Here is a 26,078-nt window from a genome sequence, read left to right on the forward strand (position 1 = left end):
CAAAATTTCCAGTAATAAGATATTTTGGGCCTAATTACAAGCTATTTTCCCACAAACAGAATAAGATATGATTTATGTGTAGGTTGGACACGACTTATTTGGTTCGTAGAATTGTTATCAATCAATACTGTGCTTCATGGAATTTCATATCGGGTTAGAATATAACCTGGAATAGTGGAATAGCAAGTTTTTAATCATTTTTTTAACCATTAATGATGGACATACAAACAATATATTGACAGAATATGTGTTGATCTATCGCTACATTCCAGCGATGCGAGCTATGCCCGTCTAAGTCCGGAGCCCTAAAGCGAACAGACACCGGTGGCTGGGCCCACGTGGTCTGCGCCCTCTACATACCAGAAGTCCGCTTTGGAAATGTCACGTCTATGGAACCTATTGTCTTGAGGCTGATTCCCCCTGAAAGATATAACAAGGTAAGTTATTCTGATCTCGGGTCGTGACTTTCGACTATTTTAAGTATCTTGTCGTCATTGATGTATATCATCCTAAGTTCAATAAAGACAAAATTGATTTGAATCTTGGGCTAAGATTTCGACTTATTAGTTGCCAACACCTCTCTCTCTCTCTCTTTCTCATGTGAGCGTGGTCCCGGTTTCTTCCGGGACGCTGGAAATATTATCAATTGAAAATTCCATAACGACATGTATGTCGTTACTTTCCACACAAGACGAATGAAAAAATATGTATGAAGCCTTAGGCACATCCCAAGGCTTCATACATATTTTTTCATTTATGTTATTTATGGTTTGAAATTAAGTTTTTCTTTATTCATATAAAATCTTAACACAAGTCACATACTACATTCGCTTCTGTGATTATTAAATGAAAATTCGTTCCGATCGGTGCGTCAACAATTCACTTTATGCAACATTTTGTTGTGTATTTGTAAAAGAATTTGATGTTGATATTTCAAAAAACTTCGTTATACGGTATTGAAATAAAGTTTAACGTCGGTTTAACATGTTTTTTATTCACAAAATTGTACATATTAGTTGTCAAAATGAAAATGTATTTACATAAAATAATATCCTTATTTTCAGACATGTTACATTTGTCAAGATCTGGGTAAATCTCACCGCGCCACTGCTGGAGCTTGCATGCAGTGTAATAAATCGGGTAAATATGTCTAAATTCCATATATTAATTGAGAAAGTATGTACTTTTGTCCTTCTTTTACGTCAAAACGATAAAGGCGAAAATATTTTCGGTTTCATCTTTGCGTTGATGAACCAATCAGCGACCAATATAAGTAGATGTAATAAGTAATAAATAATTGTAAAAATAATTATTGACAGGATGCAAACAGCCCTTCCATGTGACCTGCGCCCAAGCCCTGGGCCTGCTCTGTGAGGAAGCCGGCAACTATTTGGACAACGTCAAATACTGTGGTTATTGTCAACACCATTACAGCAAATTGGTTAGTATCCGTATCACACAGATCTGAGAAGGCAAATAGAAGTGGCATCTGATATCTTTATTATATGATAAGTCACGTAAACGCAATATTAGGTAATTCCCAAATTCTGGACAAACATACTACTCCACTTCTATTTGGCTTGCATTGTTAAAAATTTGGTATTATTTTTCACTTTCGTAATTTCACATTACCTATATCATTGCAGCTTGTGTGTGCTTGTTATCAACTTAAGAAATTATTAAATTAATTATAAACAAAACTAGTTACGATTACATCTGTAAAATGCACTAAAATTAGATACTGTTTCACAGCGTTTTTTACATGTTGGACATATTATATATATAATACATATTTATTCTCAAAACGATTTTCCGAAGACAAAAAATGATAGCGTGAATAAGAAACGGTATTTCAAGAAATAGCTAATATAAATTAATAGAAAAATCTAACACCTTAGTTGGTGTAGTATTAGTATAACACATTCGATTACAAACCGAAAATGTATATATTCGAGTAGATACGAGCTATATATTAAGAATAGGTACTGTATTGTAGTTACGTACTTATAACTAGTCCCTGAATATATATTATTATTTTTATGAACTCTATCAAAGTAATTGATTTTTTATCATTACCTTCAAATAAGTGCATCGTTTTCAAATTTTATTGGATGATAAAAAATGTCCAGCACGTATTGACGCTATTATCATTCCTTCAGCAATTTGTGTCTGTTGTCACATTTGATAAAAAGTAAACGATTATGGTTGACAATTGAAGGAAAATGGCAATTTTAAAGTTTAAAATGTTTTCTAAATTCTAATCTTTTACGCCGCGACGCCTGCAGCGAGTGACAAATAAGGTACATTTCTAAATTATTTATTACTACGTATTTATTTTATATTCTGTATATTTAAAAAAATATATTAAATTTGAGGCTGTTTTTATGTTATTTATTTTATAAGGAATATTACGGATGTTCTTATTAGAAAGTCTTTTAAATCATGCACTGTTTAATTAAATTTCTTTACATAATATCTACTACTACCTATAAAAGTGATTGACACAAAGCATGCTAGATTCCCCCACTAGAAGTTTGTTTCACTGCGTTTTTGAATCAATAAGTTCTGATTTATCAGGACTTTAATTAATTCTGATGAACTCCGTAATGTCCCTAATATTGTCCTAATATGATTAAATATAAGCCAATGTTAATATTCGCCTCATAAAAGTGAGTTGACAATTAGTGAAATTGCCATTTATTATCGCACCATAATTTGTCTTAATGTGTCATACCAATCATTTGCCAGCAATTTATACATATATCACAACTTCTCGCAATATTTCGCAATATGAATGAATGACAAGGATACTCGACCAAATTGGAAAGTTTATTTTTCTTGTCAATCTTTTTCCATAGCAGCGACTTCTTCACCGGGCCAGATATCCTTTTTGTTTGTTCATGTTTTGCACAATATAGCTGATCATCTGGGGCCGCCTTAGTATACGTACTACGATATACGTATCGTGGTTGTTTTAAAAGTATTTTAATATTAAATAATTTTAATGGGTCAAGTTATTTTATTCGTTTTATTCTATATATCCAAGTTATAACATACTTTCACGACTTTCGTACAATTGTAAATAATCGCACCATGGTTTTGATTATCCACTACGTGGTGAAATAAAATAACAATACGAACCATTCTGTCGGTTGATCAATCGCACTTGAGTAACATTCCACGCCCTTCAATTTATAACTGCATCTTTCTTGGGCCGTTGATACATTTACACCGCTCGGTCTTGTTCATAACAATAAAATACAACAGAAGACGTGAAAAGTTATCAACTTCATACATAAGTTAAGTTTGTCGAGGCATCGTTACTTCCGATCTACGTAAAAAACCAAAATCAATGGCTTTTGATACTTGTCTGTGCATGTGAATGTAATATTTGAGAATACATTAAATCACAAGCCCATGTCACGCCATGCAGGAAATCAAAATACATCATAGTGAACTAAACATACACAGTGACGCGCCGCTTATCAAATATTATTCTGTAAAGTATCCTGTTACATTGACACTTAAAGCTAATGAAACCTTAAGTCGCGCCATTGACGGTGTCGCGTTGCTAATGTAGACCTACATGCTTAATTTGCTTGCGTAGAAAAAAGGCGGTAACGTGAAGACTATCCCGCCATACAAGCCCGTGTCGCATGACAGCCAATCGAGCGATTCCAGTTGCGAGAAAGAGGGGGAGGCATCACCCATGGCCGCTGGCAGTGGGACTCCTACACATGCTAAATCCAAAGGGGTATGTGCCTTTTTTGTTGATTTAATTAAGGATTTGTTTACGTTCCTATTCATTGATTTTGGTTTGTAGTGTTTAGTGCGAGTTTTTTTTTACAATAGCCTTTAACATAGATTTTAAGATCGATTAAATATTATGCGAGATACAAATGTCGTGTTATATATTATTAATAGCTGTTGTCGATTTTATTTACAAATGTTTATCAAAGTCCGACTCTGAAATAGTATCTTAATTACGCGCAGAAAAGTTGTAACGGTTGTTAATTTTATTCGCATTCACCAGGGCGTGATACTGTTGAAGTGTGATTGTGCACATTAAATGAAAGATTGACATGTTTTGTATGAGTGCGACCTACGACACAATTATAAGGCGTGATATGACGTGACCAGTATATTTATGTTGTTATTTACTAACACCCGTATCACACCTCAAACAAAAACTGTATACATATTACACTATCCTTTCCTAAGGTTATGATCGTATGAATAAAAAGAAATATCTCTATTTTCGAGTCGAGTTTTAAAAAACAGATTATAGGGAAAAAGCGATGCCGTTCTGATGTTCCGATATTTAGTTCGAGCAATTTTTTTTCCGTCGTAAAATAATATTTGCCCAATTTTATTTCCGTCGTAAAATTTATTTAAGTTAATTATAATTCTGTTAACTATGTGTGTAATTTATTTAATTCTCCTACACTGGCAGATGTTAGTTATTATTATCATAACGATTATCTTGTAACAAATGATCAAAGCGATTTTTACCGCCATTAATTCAAGTGCAGGCTGCAATAGGTTTGATACTTGTATAAATGACCAAGTTAACTTTTGTTTTCAGTCTGGCCGCAAGTCGTCTCACACGAGCAGCAACGCCTCAGGCAAGAATACTCCGAACGCGTCCAAGACACCCACTAATACCAGTCAGCCTATGGGTGAGCATATTTCAATCATATTATATTCCTATCAATCATTACTAATATTATAAACTAGCGACCTAGCCCGGCTACGCACGGGGTCACTTATGTATAAACCTTCAGGTGTATAATGTCTAAAAGAAAACTGCATCAAAGTTCGTTGCGTGGTTTGAAACAAAAATGATTAGAAATCGACGAAGCTTGACCTCTGCGACTTTGTTTTATACTACATAATGATATATGTATAGTGATGAGAAAGTGTGTTTGTTTGCCCTTTTCACTGCAAAATGTAGCAATAAATAATTGTGATTTTTTGATGGAAAGGCGAAAAGGTTACTTTTTGCCGCGGAACGAACGAGCCGCGGCCAGGTAGTGGTCGCATAATTTCCTATAGTCTGTTTAATGGCAGACGGAAAATACAAACAATGAACTCGTAATTTGTAAGAAGAAAATGTCAGTACATCGGTTGTTTGAGACATGTTTCATTGGAACTATTGCTCTAGTGTTGTTCGTGTTAGATAATTAAAATTTACTTTTGAAACGTTCAGAAATAAGTTTTGTTCGTTTCTATTTTACAATTAATTGCTGGTATTAATAACGGTAATGAGTTGTTTTATATATTTTTTAATGTAAATTCGATGCGGCAGTTTTATATAGTGACTAATAATTGTGTTTTGGGTCGGCGGTCCGTCGTGATGCAGAGACCAACCAAGACACAACCGAGACGATGCCAGTCGGCAAGAAACACAAAGCGTCCGAAAAGAGTGTGTTTTTTAATTAGATTTCATTCATGTTGGGATAGTTGATGTTGCATGCCTGAGTGATGTGAGTGTTGACAAGTTAAAAAAATCGCGACGAATTGAAAACCTCCTCTTTTACTATTGAAGTCGGTTAAAAAAAATTAAGATTTGTAGTAAAATATTAGTGGTGGAGAATATTAAATGTTTGTTAAAACACCTAAAAATTATCATTATGTTACCATTAACCATACGCACACGAAACAAAACTATTTTACACCGGGCACCACACAGCACCCGATTGAGTGATGTAAATCACATTTCGTCTCAAATACTTGTCAAAACTCAAAAATATAGCTCAGTTTGAACAATCGAAGTGTATTCGGTCTAGAACTACGTGACGTTATTAGTCGGTGCGGTGCAGCTTGTTTTATTGTTTTAAAAAAAAGATAGTAAGCATGCAATGCAAGCAGTTTTTGGGATATGAAAATAATAATAGAGGTGCAAGTGAACCACTACATAAGAAAAATGTGACTATTTATTTTAGGTTCACGGATATAGTTCAGCATAAGTTTCGAGATTTTGCCCTTTATTAAGCCTGTCTTTCGTGCGAGGTGTAGTGATCGTAGCTGATTTAAACGACGTAGCTACTATCTGGCAAAATGTGTGAGCTTTATACGGGCTGCCGAAAATGCATACACACAAGGAATGTAAACGATCCGTATGCAGATTCGGCAGCCCAAAAGTACTCATTAGATATGGTTATATCTAAAGAGTACTTTTTAATGAACATTTTTTTGTCTGATGGGAGTGGTACAGCTTTATAGCTGTCTGCCTTATCACCTTGACTGCTGCCAATTCACGACATTTACCTGATGACGAAATAACGCAGCGTATGTTTTCAGCAGTCAAAGTGAGGAGAATTTATCATGGATTTTCATTTTGTATTTCAGATTTTTTTTTATACCTAGGCGATAGTGAGATTTTTATATTGTCAGTTTCGTAAAGATTGCATGCATGGTGCATGTTACATGTTGTAGTGATAATATGTTTCTATTTTAATTTCAGAATTATAATTGGCTACTTTCCAACTAGTCAAATTAAATACAGATTTCTAATGTGAATAAAAAAAATATGGTGTTTGTTTGACAGTGATGTAACTCATCATATTTCAATAAAAACACCTAATTAATAAATAAGACTATCAATTAAAAGTGGCATTTAATTTTTGTATGGAGTTATTTAAATTCTTATATGCATTTTATTTTTTACCAATTAAGGCAAGTAGTCAATTATTTAATAGTGAATATTACCGCGATGCTATCACTCCCAAAAAGTGTGTGCTGCACTAGTGTAGAAGTAAACAAAGTATTTATTAACGTCAGTTATATTCTGACGGCTGACAATCTGCCGCCGATCAAAGTGGTTTCGAAGTACATTGCTGGTTGTTTTCTTGTTGAAAAAAGAAGGTCACGTACTAATTACGCAATGTACGTTCTTTCGCGCCCGCATCTGTTCGAGCTCGACAATAGTATATAGGGTGTAAAATTGATAAAATTGACAAAACATGGTTTGTTTACTGCGTATACTGATGCCGTAATTTTTTGTGTAGCTTTGCATAATATTTCCTATTATAGAAATATCATTTGTTTTAAAAATGTAGTAAAAATAAAGTTTCACATATGACAATGTTGCATTCAACGAGTTTAACTTATTTAAAAATAATAACTGTTGAAATCATCAAATGTATATGATATTATACATGATAATGAAACAGGATGGCACATAATAATCGAGTTATACAGTGGCTGATAATGATAAATCAGATCCACTAGAGAGTAGTGGTCACGTGGCCACCCGCATCTCTTTACTTACCTAATTGACAGCAACATCAATATTGTCATTTATTTTGAGGTCCTCCATAGGCTAGTGTCGTGTGTGCATTTGTTACGCTAACAAGGGGTAAATGTGCCTAGGAATCTGGCAATCCTTGCATTAGCAAATCCCAAAATTATGCCAGATGTCTTTAGGCTTAAAATTGAATTACTCTGTAGACTAAAATAAGGTATACAACGCGTTTTATATTGATAATCGTGACCTGGTTTCATTTAATTTAAAACTAAAATATTTTAATAACTTAATACCGTATGTGTTGCCGTTGTAGATATAATTATTTTATTATGGTAATGGTTGCTAAGTTAAAGTTTATTTATTTATATACCAAAATTACATCTATCTTTACAGGATAATTCTAATACGATAAAGTTATGTTTTATGTTTATTGTAGATACCTAAAGCTTCGTGAAATTTACTACTAAAATACCAGTACTCGTCCGTAATATATGTGTATTTGTATAACAACTAATATTCACATCAATCTCGGGATATTCATAAATATAATATAATAATATTCACATTGCTTTACAAACCTAACATGTACAAACCATTAGCATTTCAAAGACTGTGATATTTAGGCGGAAAATTGCATCCATCGTCAGACAAAAAGAAGCCGTCGCCCTCGCGCCGCGGCTCATCGGCAGGCGACGCCGGGTCGGGAAGCAAGGCCAGCACGCCCGCGCCCTCGCCACAACACGCAGCTGAACAGAATCAGACCAGTGCTGGAAAAGGTAGAAGTAATGTCTAATTTTCTGATCCTAGTGACATAAAATTATTATTTTTTAATTATTATTAAATCAGTCTTTTTGTAATTTTTTGTCGACTAGTATTTTTCTCCGACTTATGCAGGGTGTGTTACAAAATACTTAATACATCCTTTATACGAAGAATAATATTAACACTACTATAAAGTAGTCGTCGGTCGCGTCTATTGTAACGAATACGGAAACCATATTTGCACCCTTTCTAGAAGTGTTACTATTAAACTTGTGTATAGTGTAGTCGCATTAGGGTTAAACCTGTCATGACACGTGGAAAATGTTGATAAATAAAATAAATTAACGTAACGTAACGTATCTTACCTGTAATAATTAAAATATCTTACTTTAATTAATTAGTTATTTACGTTTGTTGCTGGCAACACAAAGTAGATATATTATTTTTTAATTTTTATAAGGTTGTTACTCTGAAATTTTTCGGCTTCGAAGTCTGTCATATGTGTGTCCCAAATAATATAAAAATAAAATACATTTATGTATACAGCTATCGTCTTTGGAATTAAACAAGATCCTAACAACGTTTAAGTATACTTTATTTAGCTACATTTTGTTGTGTACATACACATTGATATATAGTTATATACGTATATAACTATATATCAAGGACAGTGAAGATTTCGAGAAATTCCGACTATTGCTTCCAGCGTCAGGCGGCTCGACGCCCGTGAACAGTAAAGTGGCGCCGCCTACGGCGTCCCCCAGCAACAAGGAGTCTGTCGGTGTCATCAGTTCAGTTGCAGCGGCCACGGTGACCGCTGCGGCGGCTGCCACCGCCGCCCCGCCCAGGTCTGTAAAATATTTAGTTTATTAAGTTTCATTTGTTTTTTTGTAATGCTTTTTTAATAGCCTGTGGTGTGAACTGCTGGGCAAAGGCTGGCCTCTACTTTGCCATCCATCCATAAATCTTAATGTTTGTTTACTCCAAAAAATAAAACATATACTATATGTAAATAAATAGGATATATAGTATATTTTTGGAAGCAGTACCGCGTCATCCTCGTCCGTGGTCCAAGCGCCTTCGAAGCCGTACCAAGAGTCGGTGATCACCAACGTGGACTCCATTGACACCAAGCAGACGAAAAAGCGTAAAGCGGTCACCGCAGCCAACAACGCCGCCGCTGAATACGTGGCCACTCCCCCACCACTGGTGATAAACTATTATTATTATTTGTACATGTACATATGAGGCGTGTGGTTCCCGCTTTAGAATAGGACCACTCCACTCTAATTGATATCGTACGAGATAACTAAGGATATAAAGCCTCGGCAGCTGAAAGGCACCAATATTATTGCCAAGGAGGGTTGATGTCATGCAAGTTACACGGTTGTAAAATCATAATCAAATCTTCAAAATATAATGGTTTTTATTTTATACATTGAACCCGAACTTCACGGCTTTACAACCCCGAATGCAATTGGTTCCCGTCTCAGAATAGGATCAATCTATAGCCTCCCGTGGATGTACAACGTGATTAAGGGATATAAAGCCTTGACATAGGCATAGACATAGATAACGACAGTATCCTAAAGAAGTTGAACGTCACAAGCGGGCTGTCGTAATCTCAGCTGAGTCTTCAAAATTGATGTTCAACTGGTTTCATTACAGGCTAAGCAAATCCGGGCTTTGGGGCGTTACAGCCGAATCCGAAAATAAAACGATCAGTACAGCACGATTGTACTTCGCACGTACTATAATAAGTCTGTTGTCCAGGTGAATGACATGACCCAGAACCCGTTGTGGGAGAGTGTACCACCCTCCGTCGAGCTGCCCGCGGAGACCCTGGACAAAGTCATCAAAAAGGTTTCTATATTTTGCGTTTAGGGAATACACATGAAGATTAACATATATTTAACATATTTAAGGATAAAGATACTTTATTTGCAAAACACGTGTAAATTGAGTACATAAAAAAGTTAAAACACTTTAGGACGGTGTTCAAATACAGTTATTCTCGGTTTTTTCTATGTCAAATGTTCTATGTACGATAGCTTTTAGTACGCTTTAACTTTTCTATCAATAAGAGGGAAAATATATCATGTTAAATTAAAATCTATTCAAATCGGGAAGAGTTTATGAATTAAATTCCTTTTATCTCGTGTTTAGCCTGTGTTATGTATGCGGCGGCGATGACGTCAGCTGACACGTCGGATCTCTGTCTAATTGGGAACTAGAAACTTGTATATCTCGGGTAACTTTAAATAAAATTATTTGTGCCATACTTTCTGAACATTATTTGCGTAGGAATATAGGATATGAAATGACATAAGATCTTCCCGCAGGCCAAGACCGAGTCGGTCCCGGAGATAAATCCGCCGACATCGCACTTCTCGAGCGTGAGCCCCGCGCCCCCTCCGCCGCCGCCGCCCCCCGCACACTCCCCCGCTTCGCAGCCTAGCCCCAGGTTATAATGATATAATAATTATATTTATTTACCATATTATAAAACTTTTAATAGTGGGAATCGTGAGATCTATCTCTGCTACTCTAAGACCATGCTCGGTGAATCATATTTCATTAGGATCTTTTCTTTATATTGCTTTTAGAATTCCGAAGTATTATAATATTATTATATATTTTCAGGTTTTACTTGTGATCAATCCAAAAGCATTCCTAATAAACTTTAATAAAAACTAAAAATTAGTTACTACCTAATTTTGCTATTAATTTAAGTGACAAGTGTAATTATTCTGTTTGGTCATTTTAATACCATTCTACCATTACATCAAGTAAAATCGGCTATTAATATTTTTGTTATGGGGATTATTTTGCTACAGGCATTTGCCTAGCCCGATGCCAGGGCCCAGCGGCATCAACAACATGTCTAACATCAGGTCGCCGTCTCAGCATCAGGCAAGTCAAAACCACTTTTAATTAAATCTCCTCATAGATCTTTCATTCCATTTTCGCCAAATCTTTGACTTAAAATATTAAATTTTAAATTTTATTTTCTATAATTTGATATTTTGACGATTATATATATAGCTACATTTGCTTTGCGCATTGTAAAGAATATTTATATTACTCCATGTCCTTACTGGGGCGTAGCGTGGCCATGATTAAAATGAAACACAATATAAATATAAAATTTGACGTGAAAATGTGCCTATGAAGGCCCTAGTTTCTGAATAAATGCGTCCCAAAGCTTGGCCGAAGCACGGCCTTAACATGACACGCCACGGTTCAGTGAGAACTCGGCCTAATATATATATTTTCCTCTCTGCTTGTTTCATGGATATATCCCATACCATACAGGGCCGTGAAACTTGTTCTAAATAGAACATTTTCCTACATGACGCGACGAATGTTATATGACGGGGTCACTACATACTGCTATTCAAATTCGCGCATGCGTCTGACAATCGACGTGCATTGCATTTGGCATAGTTTAAAATAAAGCAATGTACAATTAACTCTCTTTACCCTCGCGTTTAATTTCGCGGTTCAATTCTTCGTATAATCTCGCGGTTTAATTCTTGGTTCTTTCTTTATGTGTTATTGCTAACTGTATTTTATTTTTCTATAAATAAACCTTTATTTCACGACTAGCAGTCTGCCTGAGGTAAACTCTTTATATCATGTGTCAAAGCTTTTTATCCTACAGTCCTTGGTTATATAATGTGACTATTATGGAGTGTCGATATTTTAGGGCAGGATGGAACCATATGCAAATTGAAGATGCACGACGATTGCACGAATATACCTCTAGATGTGAAGTGCCACTATGAGAATGACACTGATTATGTCGTGCCATTGCTCTTCACAATGCTAACAACGAAATCAGTCTTATTTCGATACCACCGAATTTAAAGAAAACACGTCATAAAATTTAAAAAGAACGCTCATATTTTTATCTCATATTCGTTAGAAAGAGGGGTAATAAAGTCCTAGTTAAGGAAATATCGTGTGATATTGTTTATTTATTTTTTCCAAATTTTCGATAAACATTTTTTGTGTAAAGGAAAAAAGGGCACTTGACTGTTGATTTTTCAAGATTGGTTAATAACCATTCTGTGTTGCCAGCCAAGGGGACACAACACTCATTTATTTTCTAGTCTTTACAGACATACGGTAATAATATTAGTATTTGCTCTCAAATAACATCGATTAAAATAACATTTGTAAAAAGATCTAGATGCTAAAACCGTGTCGTGATTATTATGACAAATTAACGGCTATTGTTGTTATGTGTCTGCTATACGATCTTTATTGACGTCAACAAGGTGTCCACTGTCTGGAAAGCATAGATGCTCTGACATGGTCAGGAGAAGTCACTGATATCCAGTGGGCTAGGTACCTGGAAAGACATATTGAGATTTTTGTGAAGAAAATGTTTAGTGATTGTAATTAAAATAATATAATAAAAATGATCTTTCCATAATTGTCTGTTTCCAGCCAACCTATTTTGTCCTGGCTTTCGTTTTTCATGCAAACTCTATCCCCTTATTTATTTTACGGTCTCCCTCTTCCCGTGATACCATGTTTCTTTTCTCTCTTATTTCAAAAACGTTGAGATGTTTCAGGTTGAAAAGCAATAACAGAGTCAAGAACGTCTGGACGAAACTATGTAGTGACCACAATTGGTCAGACATTGCTTACTCTTGTACAACATAATTGGCTATCCAGTACCTAATTATTCCAGTGAATAGGTGCTCTATAACATTTGCTGAGGACGACACCCTTGCTAAATAAAAATAAATATTATGTTTTCGAAAGCCCGGTGAAATAATTTCAACATTTACGTTGCTATGTATTCGTGAATGTCCTTACTTATTTGCATGTTACGGACAGATAAATCCCCTGTCTTTATTAGTTTTGTTCCTGTCAAAAACATTTAATTATATCCTTTAACCTGCCAATTAACGTTGGTGTTTTGTACCAACAACAGATAAATAACCTAATTATTAGGCATGTAAATATGACCGTAGACTTTCGAATCGATTGCCTGTGTGGAATGTAGTTGCATAAAAACAAAGTTCTGTCCTTACATTTGACATGTGGAGTAGCATGATAACAGAGCCAAATTCCCTAAAATATGAACATAGAAGGAGTAGCATGAAAACTGTTATCAAATTAGGTAATGTAGAATGAAATTCCAAGGTTTATTACAATATAAAATTGCATGAGAAATAGTCAAGTGCCCTGAAGTTCCGACATGGAATCCGTACCACGAAAGAAGTTCTGCAGACGCGGCGCTACTGTCGCTGAAGTCAAGAACGCGGTCTATCATTTATTGATAGTTCCTCATATTGCCACGGGACTTCTTTCATGGTACGGTCTCTTGCTAACCGGCGGTGTTGCGTAGGGCGCCAAGGACCGCGACGGGCACGCCTCGCTACTAGTGTCGGTGCCTTTGCCCTCAACCAGCCACGGACTCAACCTCTCCGCGCACGCACAGGTTCTTAACAATGACTACACACATATATAGTACCGTTATCCTACCCTTTCTAATATATCCTTTAGCTGACGAAGTATATCAGTCGCATTGCTTGGTGATAACATACGAGACATTGATTCTGACAGGTTATTTTCAACTGTATTCAAATGTTTGACCTTTTGAGCAGTTGCGTGCTCCCATTGCGAAGCATAGCGAATTGAAAATTAAAAATACAACAAATAGGTATTGGTGGCACTTAAATCCAACACTTGTGCAGTGATTTTTGGTCGGATATTTGGTATATACGAAGCTCGCGAAATGGAACGAAAATGTTCACGGTGAAAGAGTTAAACTTCAATTACCTATGCGTTATCGCTTTTGTGTTGTCTCCTTTATTTAGCCTCCATAGGGATGGACATCCATTATGACGGCCAGTGCCCTAGGACCTGGAACATCCTAGGGCACAAAATGGCTGACGATATTGAGTCTAAATAAAAAATGAAGCAACGCATTTCAGTACGATATTTTTGAAAATCGATGAGGAATATTTTCAAATTCTATATATTAAAATTACTAATACGGACGTATTTTGATTCTATTTTAGTCAAATTAAATGTTAGTTTGTGTATCGTTTATCGTTTTACACATGAAAATACATTTATAATACTATTATAAACAACAAAAGAAAATCAATAATTTCAGCTGATCGCAACATTTTGTCAGGATACGAATAATTGTACTACTTTAGAGTCATAAATAGGGGCCATAAGTAAGCCTTAGGTTAAATTTTAATTTAATAAAAGGGATTTTTAAAGTGTCGCTAGATTGTAAGAGCGTGCAGTTAATTGCAGCACTTGAAACGACAAATTGCTTTAAGTAGTACATGCAGCTATATAAATGTGGTTATCTATCCTTTCGCCGCTTTGTGGGGTCTAACCCCCGGGGTCTATACTCTGTAATTAATGTGAATTAAAGATGTTAATTGCTGGCGAACCACATACTAAAATGATCAAACGAAAAGGGAATGGTTTATTTGGTACTGATACATACTTTGGCCTGTTTATTTATATTATATATATTTTTACAACCTCCGTTTCCTAGGCCATCACGCTCGTCCGCTCGTGGGTTCGTTTCCCAGCGCGGGTAAATATTTGTTCCTATTTTGACAGATATTTATTCGACGATTCTGGGCGTTGCGTTCGTTTTGTTTGTGTCCATCAAACGCGCGATACAAGTCGAGTGTGGACCGTTGAGTGTAGTCTATTTAAAAAGATATCAAGTCCGTGTAAAAATCGCGCACGTAGTGTTACGTAAAATTCGTATTTTGTTTCCTAATGTGTTTCACATTTAGTATTCGGATTTTTCTACTGTATGTCGTAGTATATATATATATAATATATGTAAGTGTAGTCCTTGGCAAGAAGGACTGTTTTTTACAGTTAATTGAGACTGTAACGTGACGTCAACGTCACATACGAGATGCAATGCTATTAGAGGCATACTCTTCTTACCTACCGAGTTAAAGTTTGAAATGTTCGATCAGTTCAGAAAGAAAGCATAATTGCGATCGTAGTCTTTTTTCTTTCTTTCGTCCGTCTCTCTCTCATTTAAACGTTTTCTCTATTTTTTCCTCAGCCGTAAAACGTCCAGAGCACGAGGTCCGCATTATGTACTTTTCCTTTTCACACGGTCTTTTTTATTTCTTATCCACGATTCATCTAAATTGTATTCAACGGGGTCTCTATTCGTTTACAGCAAGCGCATAATCTTTTATAGATCATTGACGCAATATAAACTTGTGTAGAAAATGTCTTTAATTTTTTTTTATATTTTCGGTATACAATTTGGTACTATATATGTTTGTACACAGCTTCATTTATTTATATCTAAATATTACTAACTGGTCTCTTGTCCGTCTATATATCCAAACGTGCATTTTGCATGTCGATCCTGTTTCATCGACTTAAAATAAGGCTTCGCTGGCTTGTGCTAATTACAGACCAAATTTGAGATGTAATTCCATTGTGCATGATATATAAAGGCCTGATTCATTAATATGTAAACCAAAATGGTAGTAAAGAAGAAGTTAGAAAAAACTCAGGTATTCGCTGCATATTTTGTAATTCCTAGAACACAGATAAAACAATCCTAAAAGACATTTCAGTAATGCCCAAAATCATTTTTATAATGGCACACAAACTCAAGCCACGAAGATGATCGTAATTAAAAATTAAAGATTACTCATTTAAAAAAAAAACTCAACTCATTGCATCACTTTTCGGGTGCTATCATTATGTATACTTTAAATATTTTTTGACATACGATCTTCTAGTTGTACAATTACTAATACTGTTTCTTTACTATATGACATTATAATCGGCAACAATATGCCGCAGACCAAACCTTAATACATAAATCATGACAATAAATATCAGAATATTGTATTAATACCTCATACATAAGTTATTTTATCATACTAAAAATTGTTGTATTACCTCACTACGTCTTGTTCGGATGATAGTTGAGAAGTCCCAATGTCTACAAATTTAAAGTTTTTTTATGATCACTGTGTCGCTGACATATCTATACTACTATTATAAAGAGGTAAGCGTTTGTGAGTTTGTATGTTTGATTTCTGTAGGCTATGTTTTATCTCAAAATTCCCACGGGAGCGAAGCCCCGGCCAACATCTAGTCTATTAATATAAATGAGTATTTAAAAAAATACCTAGTTCTTCTTGTAGTTAATTGTAGTTGTACTTAATTATATTTCTAAATGATATACTTACACAATGTTTATGTCGTCTAGGTATCAGCCGCATCGGAAATGTGCGGACCATCGCCACATATATTCCACCAACCGCAAAAGCAGGTAAATAACAACGTAACAAAATAACACGAGAATCTTTAAAAAGTCAAGTTTGTAAAACTGAAACAATGGCAAAAAATAACGGTACGTTTCCAAGAATGAAACTGATGGGTCTTCACCCCAATAGCTACCTGCCACCCTTCTCTGTACCTGCGTCCCGGGGCTGCGGCGACTCCGATCCACAAGATCCATTCAGTATAGTGTCGGACCGCGCGCAGAGCACATCTGTCACGTTTTACATAACAATAGTCTCCTAACTTGGTTCGTTCGATCCGATATCATTACGCGGGAATAAAATACATATATGCTACATTACATGACAGTGTTTACCTAAGTTAAACTTGACATGGTGAGTTTCTTATCGGGTTTCAAATCTATTTAAAAAAAACACCATATTGCGATTTCTACTGTGTTATCCTACTGTGTACACAGTTAATAATAGTAATCACAAGTCACATGTGTTATTTAAAATTATCTTCAAGTGGCGGTGCTACAGTTGTTGAAAATGTGCTTTCAAATTCAAAAATTTGACCGCAATATGGAGCACGTGTTGGGTGAACTATAATGTTCTGTATACAGATTATTACTTCAACCAACACGTACGTTATAACTCAACATGCTACAATTTTTAAATAAAAGGAAAATTAATCCACCAATAACGTATATTGGTTGAGTTATAGCTCGTATTATCTTAAATCAACTTATCATTTGTTACACTTTAGAAGTTACTAATTCATAATTTCAAAGCCGACCGTGGTGTCAGATTTACAAAAAAAAAAAACAATTCATATTGAACTATTATTCCCTCTACTACCTACAATAACTCCCTACATGTACGGATATATTTCACTATATCGACAGGAGAAAATAATTTTAATACAAATAAAAATAATTTCCTAATTTATTTAATCTCTTTACATATAATATAATCAGTTAACCAAAGATCGATGTATTTTTACGTGCGCCTCGGACGCGACGAATTAGTGCGACAATTCAACATAATATAATAAGCCTTATTAGGTATATAAATAGTAGAGCCCTTGCAGTCGACATCGTTAAAGGCGATTCGTTGCCGTGTGTACATTGTTTTTGAAGTGTTTGATAACAGTTTTGCTCGGCCAAATGATACTCGCAGTGCTCCACGCCTGTTTGGACGTCTCTTTATTTGCTGGTTCGCCCTTCTCCTTTTTTTTTATTGAAAGCTCATGGCAGTCTTTTAGCCAGCATTTAGTTTATTTTATTATTAACAGTGTCCCCTAAACTCCTAAACACATCCTTAGCGACAAATCTAACAATTGAACTTAAAATAATATACATACAGACTGATAATCTTAACAGTCAGCCAGTGTGCAGGTTTCCTGAATGTTTTCTATCACCGGAAGTAAATGGTCATCTCCACCATACATAAGTCAGATTGGTATACGTTATAAATGTACATTCGTTCGCTTAGTTGCACCAAAAGACTCTTTAAATTGACGACTTTGAAGAAAAGGTGGCATAAAATGATTTTATTCATATTGACTGGTTTATTGGTTTTGGATGTTCTTCTAAATATGTATTTGTTATAAAATATAGTATCGTTGTGTTAGTATCACATAACGTCTCGAAGTTCAATCTGAGTGATTTGTCCATAATTTTATGTATTTATATAAATTATAAGTGTTAATTGTGAATTGTAGGCGGCCATGGAGCCTAGCATGCCTGGGCACTCACCGCACGCGGTCCCGGGTCGATCCACTTGGGGCGGGCTCAACGTCACATACGAGATGCAACAGGACCCGAACAAACCGGGGTAAGTGCGTGCGTTCAAAATGGTTTTTTATAGCATAGAAGGTAATCTTCACGAGCTTAACCTGTGTTGTGACAAAACAAAAGTTTAGGTGACGAACTCTTGTCTCGGCAAGACTTGAGACATGCTTTCCTAAAATAGATATAGGGTTACCAATTTATTTTTTTATTGAAGCGTTTTTTTATATATAATAATTATGTTTTTTATATATATAATGGCTAAGCAAAATTTGTGCATAACTCTTAAAATAAGCAAGATATGAGATTTGAATTTCCGTTTAGACAAGGACCATTTCAATTTATACTTTTATGCTCGCTGAGAGGCCTTATTCCTTGTACACTTTATTTATCTTTTCCATATTCCATGGTCAAGATTTTTGTTAACTCACTTTCGCTGTTAATGATTAATTTCTCATGATGATGTTATAAAACTTAAATAATACTATTATTTTCAATGTTCCTATCAACTGTTTGTTATTTATTACAATCGTTTATGTTATTACCTGTTGTCCTTATTTTGACCTTCCCCGTGGGTCATTTTAATTTTAGATAAGATATTGACTGCAAATCTGATTTAAATTCAAAGTCTTCATGAAATGTGCTCTAAATCTTAAATCCGTTTTCTAACACACCCATACAAGTGTGATTGTTGCTGCTATGATGTCCAGCTATTGTCTGTTACTGTGACAAAGAAGGAAGTTGAGATAGTAGTTACCTAAACATTTATAGAGGTATATGTATGTGACAAATGTACTCAAGTAGATGAAGGAACTTTGAGTTTTTTAGATTTCTGGTGGCTGTAAATCTATCATATATAGAACTAGATGTTGCCCGGGGCTTCACTCCCGTGGGAATTTTGAGATATAATATAGCCTACAGCAGTCTTGAATAATGTATTTTTCTAATGGTGAAAGAATTTTTTAATTGGTTGGGTACATTCGGAGATTACCCGCCTTAAACATACAAACGTATATAGATTACAAATTAACTAAGAAATTACTCGACTTATTTTTATGAAATTTCGCACAGAATCTTCAAGTGTAACATAGACTATATTTTATCGAGATACACGGACGAAGTCACGGGCAGCCGCTAGTCTTATATGTGTATGTTTAAAAAGCTCTTTGCGAATATGGGATTTCGCTTTGTAGAAACAAAATCATGGCCATTGTGGAAATGTATTCGTTTAGGGCATTGATAAATAGCATCAAGGTCTCCACTTGTTATTCTCTCGAGTTTCCAGAGGCTCACGTTTTATGTATTGTTGAAACTTTTTATAATGAATTGCATTTTTCTTTATTTCTTTGTAACATTGTATTGTTTTACAAAAGTAATGCTTGCGACTCCTTGTTTTGTGTTATTGCGATAATATTATGTTTTGATTAGCTTTTGATCACGAATGTGTTCCCGTGGGAATTTTTCGAATTACTTAATATATTGGAAATGACCTCTGTTTACTCCCGTGGGCTTGTATCAACCGTGATAATATGTATCTTTGTGCCCCACTAAGCTGATGAAGGAAAACATCGATTATTATTAACTTGTGTGTGAAATGGAGATGGCAATGGCAAACCATTAATAATGCCAAGAAAGTTGTTGTGTGTCTCATTCCACGTAACAACCACGACCCTCAGCCATGAGGAATACGACTATGAAGAAGATCCTATTAATATTACAAATGCCGAAGTTTGTGAGGATCTGTGTGTGTATGTACGTTACTCTTTAAAATAAAATCTACTGGACCGATTGTTATGAAATTTGGTACACGGGTACTTTTTATCCCGAAATTTCCACGGGAGCGAAGCTCCGGGCCGTCGCTAGTAATGCATATCATGCATTTGCGCTCTGCGAAAGAATTCCTAACGATTATGCACTATTGCGTTTAGATGATATTATATGTATATATGGATGGTATATATGTTGTTGTTTACCATTCCCCAAGAGGCTTGATGTCAGGAAGGCGACCGGTCGTAAAATCGTAATCAAGTACCAATCTTGTAAATTCAACGAAATGAATATGTTTATTTATTAAGATCAATATATTTACGCCAGATTTAATGTTGCTTGCGCAAAAATGAAACCTAATGTTATTATTAACGTGCTCATGATACAAATTATTGCGAACTAGCTTTTGCATGCGGCTTCGCCGGCATTTATTTCGTGGACGTACGAAATAGACACTCATTACTTATATTGTCAATATCTCGGGTTCTAAGCAACTTATAGCGATCGATCCTATAACAGATTTTACGTTAGACCATCCGTTGGCCCATGTGAAAACCGCATTCAATTCCATCCAGTAGATTTTGCGTGATGCGCCCACAGACAGACAGACAAAAAAAATGTTCTAGTTTTTTTAGACACAGCCCACTTACCTACAGTTTTATTATATGTATAGATTTATATCATAATTTGTTGATAAGAACTTCTATCTGTATGGATACTATAAAAACATAATAAATAAGGTATTGATTTACTTGGTCCTTAGCGTGAGTGGCGTAGCTGGTCCGAGCAAGGACCCGGGCATGGTGCCCATGCCGCCCGCCGCCATTAGGAACAAGAAACGCTCCGCAATGGCTACGTCTGTCGTGTCTATGGCCAGTGCCCCCCCTCCGCCTACACGTGAGTTATTATTTTTATTAGAATAGTTATTAGCATTGTATAATCCCCTTCGGCCGCCATTGAAACTGCTTGAGGAAAGCCATTATAACTAGTTGAGGAGTAGAAATAAATGTCATAGGGCTTAGTGGTCACCACGCCCGTCCTCTATATGGAGACCCAGCGCGGGTAAATATTAGTACATGTGACCACAGATATTTGTCTGCGGTTCTGATATGTTGTGCCGTTACTATCCATCAGACCCACGACACAAACTTTGTGCTTATTAACTGAGCGTGCACCGACTTGGCATTTAATTTATTTCACAAAATCTCGACTCTTTTTTTTAAATTATTATTAGAATCACTTTCCAGCCAGTTTCTTAATCTACACTTTAAGTATTAAAAGTCAACGTCAAGACCTGTTGAATGAGAAAATAATTACGAACCGCCCATCAGTCTATTACACTCGTTAAAAACTATACAGGTTTTTTTGAAAATAATATTGAGATGATGAAGATTGAAAAATTGACATCGAGCGTGAATTGAACCCACGGGACAGTGCTCTTAATCGATGAGCTATCGAGACCATGCCAGTTCGGCTGAATTATATCAATTTATCGTCTTATGCCGACGTACATAGATTCTTATTCTTATCCAAGGATATTTTGCCATTGCAGAGACATCGCAAAGCATGGGCGGCATGCGCCGGGCCCCGCAGCCTACCCCCCCGCCCATCTACCAGGAGACTATCAAAGATTCACCCCCCAGTTCGCCTAGTAAGTAAACACACCTATACAGAATTTGAATTGGTAATTTTTTATTTAACATGTGGAAATTTCCGTATCTTTGATGCCTTCTACTATATTGAATAGTTGTTGAGGACAAAATAAATCTGATCCTACTGATAGTGTTTGAGATTGTCACGTTCAAAATAACAAACGCACGTTCAAAATATATTTCTTTGTTTGCCATGTGTACGTTAGGCTTAGGTTGTGCTAATTTGAAATCAAAGCAATATAAATATTGATCACAATTGAAAACTTAGTCAATAAGACATATCATTTTATTAACAGCAGCGACGCCCACACCTCTAGCCCGATCAGACATGCAAGTGGAACTAATTAAACTACATAAATTCCTAAATAAGTAACGTAATCTGCAAAAATAGGTTCACAGATGATATTCATTGGATTGAATGCTATTTACAGGTTCGGAGAGGCCCTTAAAACCCAAGATGGAGTCAAAGTGAGTATTAACAACTCAAACCTTTTCTTACGATATTGATTTATTGATTACGGATCATCATCAAGTGAAACAAGAAGTTTTGTCAAATGCCTTTAGGTTGACTTGAATAAAAAAAATCTGACACCAGCGTTAGTAATAACACATTCGATTTTTTTTTCTATTTTTGTGTAAAATCTTAATGCGGTTCACAGAATACGTCTACTTACCAAGTTTCAACAGTATAGTTCAAGAACTATACTTTTTTCTGAAAAAAGAGGCTGTTACATACGGACGGACAGATAGATATGACGTTTGGCTACGGAATCGTAAAAATACGAGTTAAGGCGAATGCGAGTGTTTGTTGGAGGTTGAATTGATTGAATCTACTATTATTTGACTTTCTTGACGGCCTGTGCTTATTTCCAACAGCAGGGTGGGCGCCAGCTGCACAGCGCCGCACATGCTCGGCAATGAGCTGAACCCGGAGAGTGGTGTGGCGGCTCGGCTGCAGGAGCAGCTGAGCGCGGAGCTGCTGGCGCACGCGGCGGGCTCGGCCGGCGCGGAGCCGCTGGTGCCGCCGCCGCTCGTCAACAAAGCTGCGCCGGTCTGTACTTCAACCGTGTGTACACTGCTGCAACAACAGCTGAGTGCGGAGCTGAACCAGTACGCGCCGAGCCGAACCAGTTTCTTAGGTTAACCCCTAACTGGTTCAGCTCCGAGCCTGAAGAGCCTGAAGGCTCTTCCACCTTTAGACCATCGTGCTGTGCAATTGTGTCATATAACAGTTTGAATTGTGCTGAATTGTACACATCACAGATCTCTTTGAACTGTGCTACTGATGGCAGATTGAAAGTTAACTCTCGCTTCAGTGCTGGCTTTGTGTTGATAAGGATGATTTTCTACCAATGGATTTGGGATAATGTTGCTCATCGAAAATAGCATTTTTAAAATAAATAACACTTAACACATCCTTTTTTTTATCTTGGTTGTATGCACTTCAACATAATCTACAAAAATTTGGCTCCGATGTGTTTAATTTTTTAAATAATTTATCTTGTTGTAGTGAAAATGTAACGAATATTTTACAATTGTCTGATTTTATTATTAACCGTATTCAACAGAGCGGTGGATCAAGCCGATCAGGGGGTGCTCAGAGCCTGGACCAGCTGCTGGAGCGCCAATGGGAGCAGGGCTCTCAGTTCCTCATGGAGCAGGCACAGCATTTCGACAGTAAACATAAATTTTCCCCAAAAATATTCGACATGTTTCTTCATACGATGTGTTGAACGTCCATTGGTTGTTACATGTTCAGCCTTATTATAACCCTCGATGTTGCCTCGCATGAAAACTCCGCTTTTTAGATGCACATTAGCACGTTATTGTTATTTTACTTTATGGATTTGACCACAATGTTAATTATTACATGACTTCAAAACACAAAGGAGCTAGAGATAAATAATGTTTGGTCACCCTATCCTTAGACGATCATTGCAGAAGTTACTTAACCTGCAATAACTCGCGCGCGAACTGTTTTTGTAAAACTTTATTCACGTTATATTCTTCTTCTGATAACAGAAATTAAATAACTCACAAAAAAGTGCCTTATTAAAACGAACTTACTGAGTTAAAGTATACATTATTACAACACTAGCTAAAGCACGCATTAGAACTGCAACGTTACGCTCGTATATGTCACAGTTTACAAAGCATTTATGTTGATGTAGTAGTACTCGCAATAGTAGCTTCAGTAGTGTGTATCCATATTATTTTTACCCTAAAATCCTATTTAGTTATAAAAAGCATGTTCATTTTTCAGTTGCATCATTGTTGTCCTGCCTCCACCAGTTGCGCACTGAGAACGTTCGTTTGGAAGACCACGTGGGCAGTTTGCTTCAGCGACGAGACCATTTGCTGGCCGTAAATGCTAGGTTGGCCATCCCCCTCACAACTGGTAAGTTTCCTCTCATCTGAGCGTTTTCCTGGTATCTTCCTCAGCCGTTGAGCGCCGGAACCCAGGGCCCGCTTTTCAACTTTTGGGTAAGTACGTGTGGTAAGTTTATATAATCGTCATGTCGGAAGAATATAACTGTTTGCATGTTCTCTGAGCGAATTGATGAACAGCTTTATATATTAAGTGTTATTATGATAATGAAAAATTGTGAATGTATTGAATTTCAATTGTACTGCTTATCTATCGCATTGGTTTATCTGTGATGATAGATTTAATTTAATAATTAAATAAATCATCCTTTTAATCGTCTCCATTGTTTCGTGTTTCGTCTCATTCAGTGGCCATTCGATTTCATACTGTAATCGTAAATAAATGTCATTTGTTAATCATTTTTTTACACTTTATGGACAGACTGTATCTCTTGTCTTAATTTAATAAAAAATTAAATCATTTTTATTCAGATGAACAAACATTCAAATATACCAATAACAATGTTCTGATGGTCGAGAGTATTGAAATGGTCACATATGAAGAGTGAGCTGTTTGGTTCTAGTGTCAGCGGGTCCCCCGGAACCCAGTCGATGCACTCGTGAGAACGGGTCGCAGGTTCGACCCCCACCGCCGCCGCCGGTCCGCTCGGAGACAATCACGTCGGAACGATCTCACCAGGTAAGGTGATATAATTTTTTGGAGTTTTCAAAAAAGCCAACAACGGGCTTTTTTTATCAAAAATTAGATACCTTTTTCTAATGTTAAAAAAAAATATTAGGTCCTTACATATGAAATTGGCGTTTGGTATAGGAGGAACAAAATGTCGAATATTTTTTAATATAATATATTTATTTAATCAAAGTAAGAACCATTATTATCTATCCATTTTTGCCATCTCATAGGTAGTTCATTGATCTCTTTACCAATAAAAACATTCGGACGGGAATCAATAAAATCTTTGAAGACGGGTTGGACTGCCCTATCAGATTTGAATTTTTTCGCTAGAAAGAAGTTATCCAAATTTCGAAAAGAAATGGTAATCTGTTGAAGCAAGGTCCGGGGAGTACGGTGGATGTCTTAGTCTTAATTGAAGCTCCTCTAATTTGGTAGCCGTCTGTTGTGCAGTGTATGGTTTAGCGTTGTCCTGAAGCAGCAATGGAGCGATTGACCAGCCTCGGTTGTTTAACAGCTAGCTTTTCCATCATAGTTTGCAATTGCTGACAATAGACGTCTGCCGTAATCGTCTGGCCAGATTTGAAAAACTGTAATGAACGACACCGGCACTAGTTCACCAAACACTTACAAGTAACTTTTTTTGGGTCAAGTTTCGCTTGGGGCAGGATTTGGCCGGCTGACCAGGGCCAGCCATTGCGATGAGCGTTTCCGATTATCGTAGAGAATTTACTTTTCATCACATCGGTAATGATTTAAAAACCCTTCATTATTGTGCCGGTTAAGTAATGTAACGCAGCAGTCGACACGCGTTTGCCGGTTTGCTTCACTCAATTCGTGAGGTCACCCACCTTTCAAGTTTCTTAATCTTCCCAATTAGCTTCAAGTGGATTAAAATAGTTTTATCACTACCACCAAAGCCTGAAGCTAACTCGGACGTGGTTTGCGTCATTCTTCATTATCAACTAGGGTCGCCGGCCGTCCACGGGGCTTGTTCTGCAGGTCGAAATATCCAGAACGAAAATGTTGGAACCAAAAACGCACTGTTTTATTTTGCGACACGACCGCCATACACATCATTAACCCTTCGAGCCGTTTCCGCAGCACTGGCGCCACGGTGGAACTCGTACTCGTAAATAACGCGATATTTCAAGTTTTCCATTTTGTAAACTGATTGACGCAAACAGAAAAATCAGAAGAAAAAAACAAATGAATGACGGTTAAGGAAACACAAATACTTGTGTAAATAGCTGTATAAATTAGAATTTGGAATTCCTAACCAAAGAAGATAAATTTGTGATCATGTGGCCAGTACAACAAAACGCTAATTTCATATGTAAGGACCCAATATGTATGAACGTGTGAAATACGTGGAACTTGTATGATAGTAATGTACGGATTTTGGAGTCAAAAAGTATTTGTAATAAAATTTAATGAGACTGATCAATTAAAGTGACATTTAATTATCGTGTTTGATTAGTTAAATAACTTCATACATTTTATCTTTTCTAATAGACAATTGACCCAGTCTAATAG

The 26,078-nt window shown here is 36.2% G+C and overlaps 1 protein-coding gene across 18 annotated transcripts in view; it reads left to right on the forward strand.

Annotated features, from left to right (window-relative positions):
- The window catches only part of Alh (Alhambra), a 32,358-nt gene that overhangs the window by 771 nt on the left and 5,509 nt on the right, over window positions 1–26,078 (forward strand). Inside the window, exons 3-25 of one of the 18 annotated variants that reach the window (XM_053767878.1) lie at window positions 273–437; window positions 1,065–1,140; window positions 1,320–1,441; window positions 2,286–2,300; window positions 3,608–3,754; window positions 4,586–4,679; window positions 5,363–5,425; window positions 7,873–8,031; window positions 8,718–8,859; window positions 9,058–9,220; window positions 9,785–9,874; window positions 10,354–10,475; window positions 10,849–10,924; window positions 13,377–13,469; window positions 16,257–16,319; window positions 17,996–18,108; window positions 20,593–20,726; window positions 21,382–21,480; window positions 21,913–21,949; window positions 22,358–22,532; window positions 23,050–23,158; window positions 23,745–23,879; window positions 24,433–24,548. In XM_053767878.1, the coding sequence (XP_053623853.1) occupies window positions 273–437; window positions 1,065–1,140; window positions 1,320–1,441; window positions 2,286–2,300; window positions 3,608–3,754; window positions 4,586–4,679; window positions 5,363–5,425; window positions 7,873–8,031; window positions 8,718–8,859; window positions 9,058–9,220; window positions 9,785–9,874; window positions 10,354–10,475; window positions 10,849–10,924; window positions 13,377–13,469; window positions 16,257–16,319; window positions 17,996–18,108; window positions 20,593–20,726; window positions 21,382–21,480; window positions 21,913–21,949; window positions 22,358–22,532; window positions 23,050–23,158; window positions 23,745–23,879; window positions 24,433–24,548 (2,508 nt within the window). The remainder of the gene's footprint in view (window positions 1–272; window positions 438–1,064; window positions 1,141–1,319; window positions 1,442–2,285; window positions 2,301–3,607; window positions 3,755–4,585; window positions 4,680–5,362; window positions 5,426–7,872; window positions 8,032–8,717; window positions 8,860–9,057; window positions 9,221–9,784; window positions 9,875–10,353; window positions 10,476–10,848; window positions 10,925–13,376; window positions 13,470–16,256; window positions 16,320–17,995; window positions 18,109–20,592; window positions 20,727–21,381; window positions 21,481–21,912; window positions 21,950–22,357; window positions 22,533–23,049; window positions 23,159–23,744; window positions 23,880–24,432; window positions 24,549–26,078) is intronic. The other 17 variants (XM_053767880.1, XM_053767881.1, XM_053767895.1 and 14 more) reach the window with 17 other exon arrangements.

This window comes from Plodia interpunctella, chromosome Z (assembly GCF_027563975.2).
Source record: "Plodia interpunctella isolate USDA-ARS_2022_Savannah chromosome Z, ilPloInte3.2, whole genome shotgun sequence".
Classification (NCBI taxonomy): domain Eukaryota; kingdom Metazoa; phylum Arthropoda; class Insecta; order Lepidoptera; family Pyralidae; genus Plodia; species Plodia interpunctella.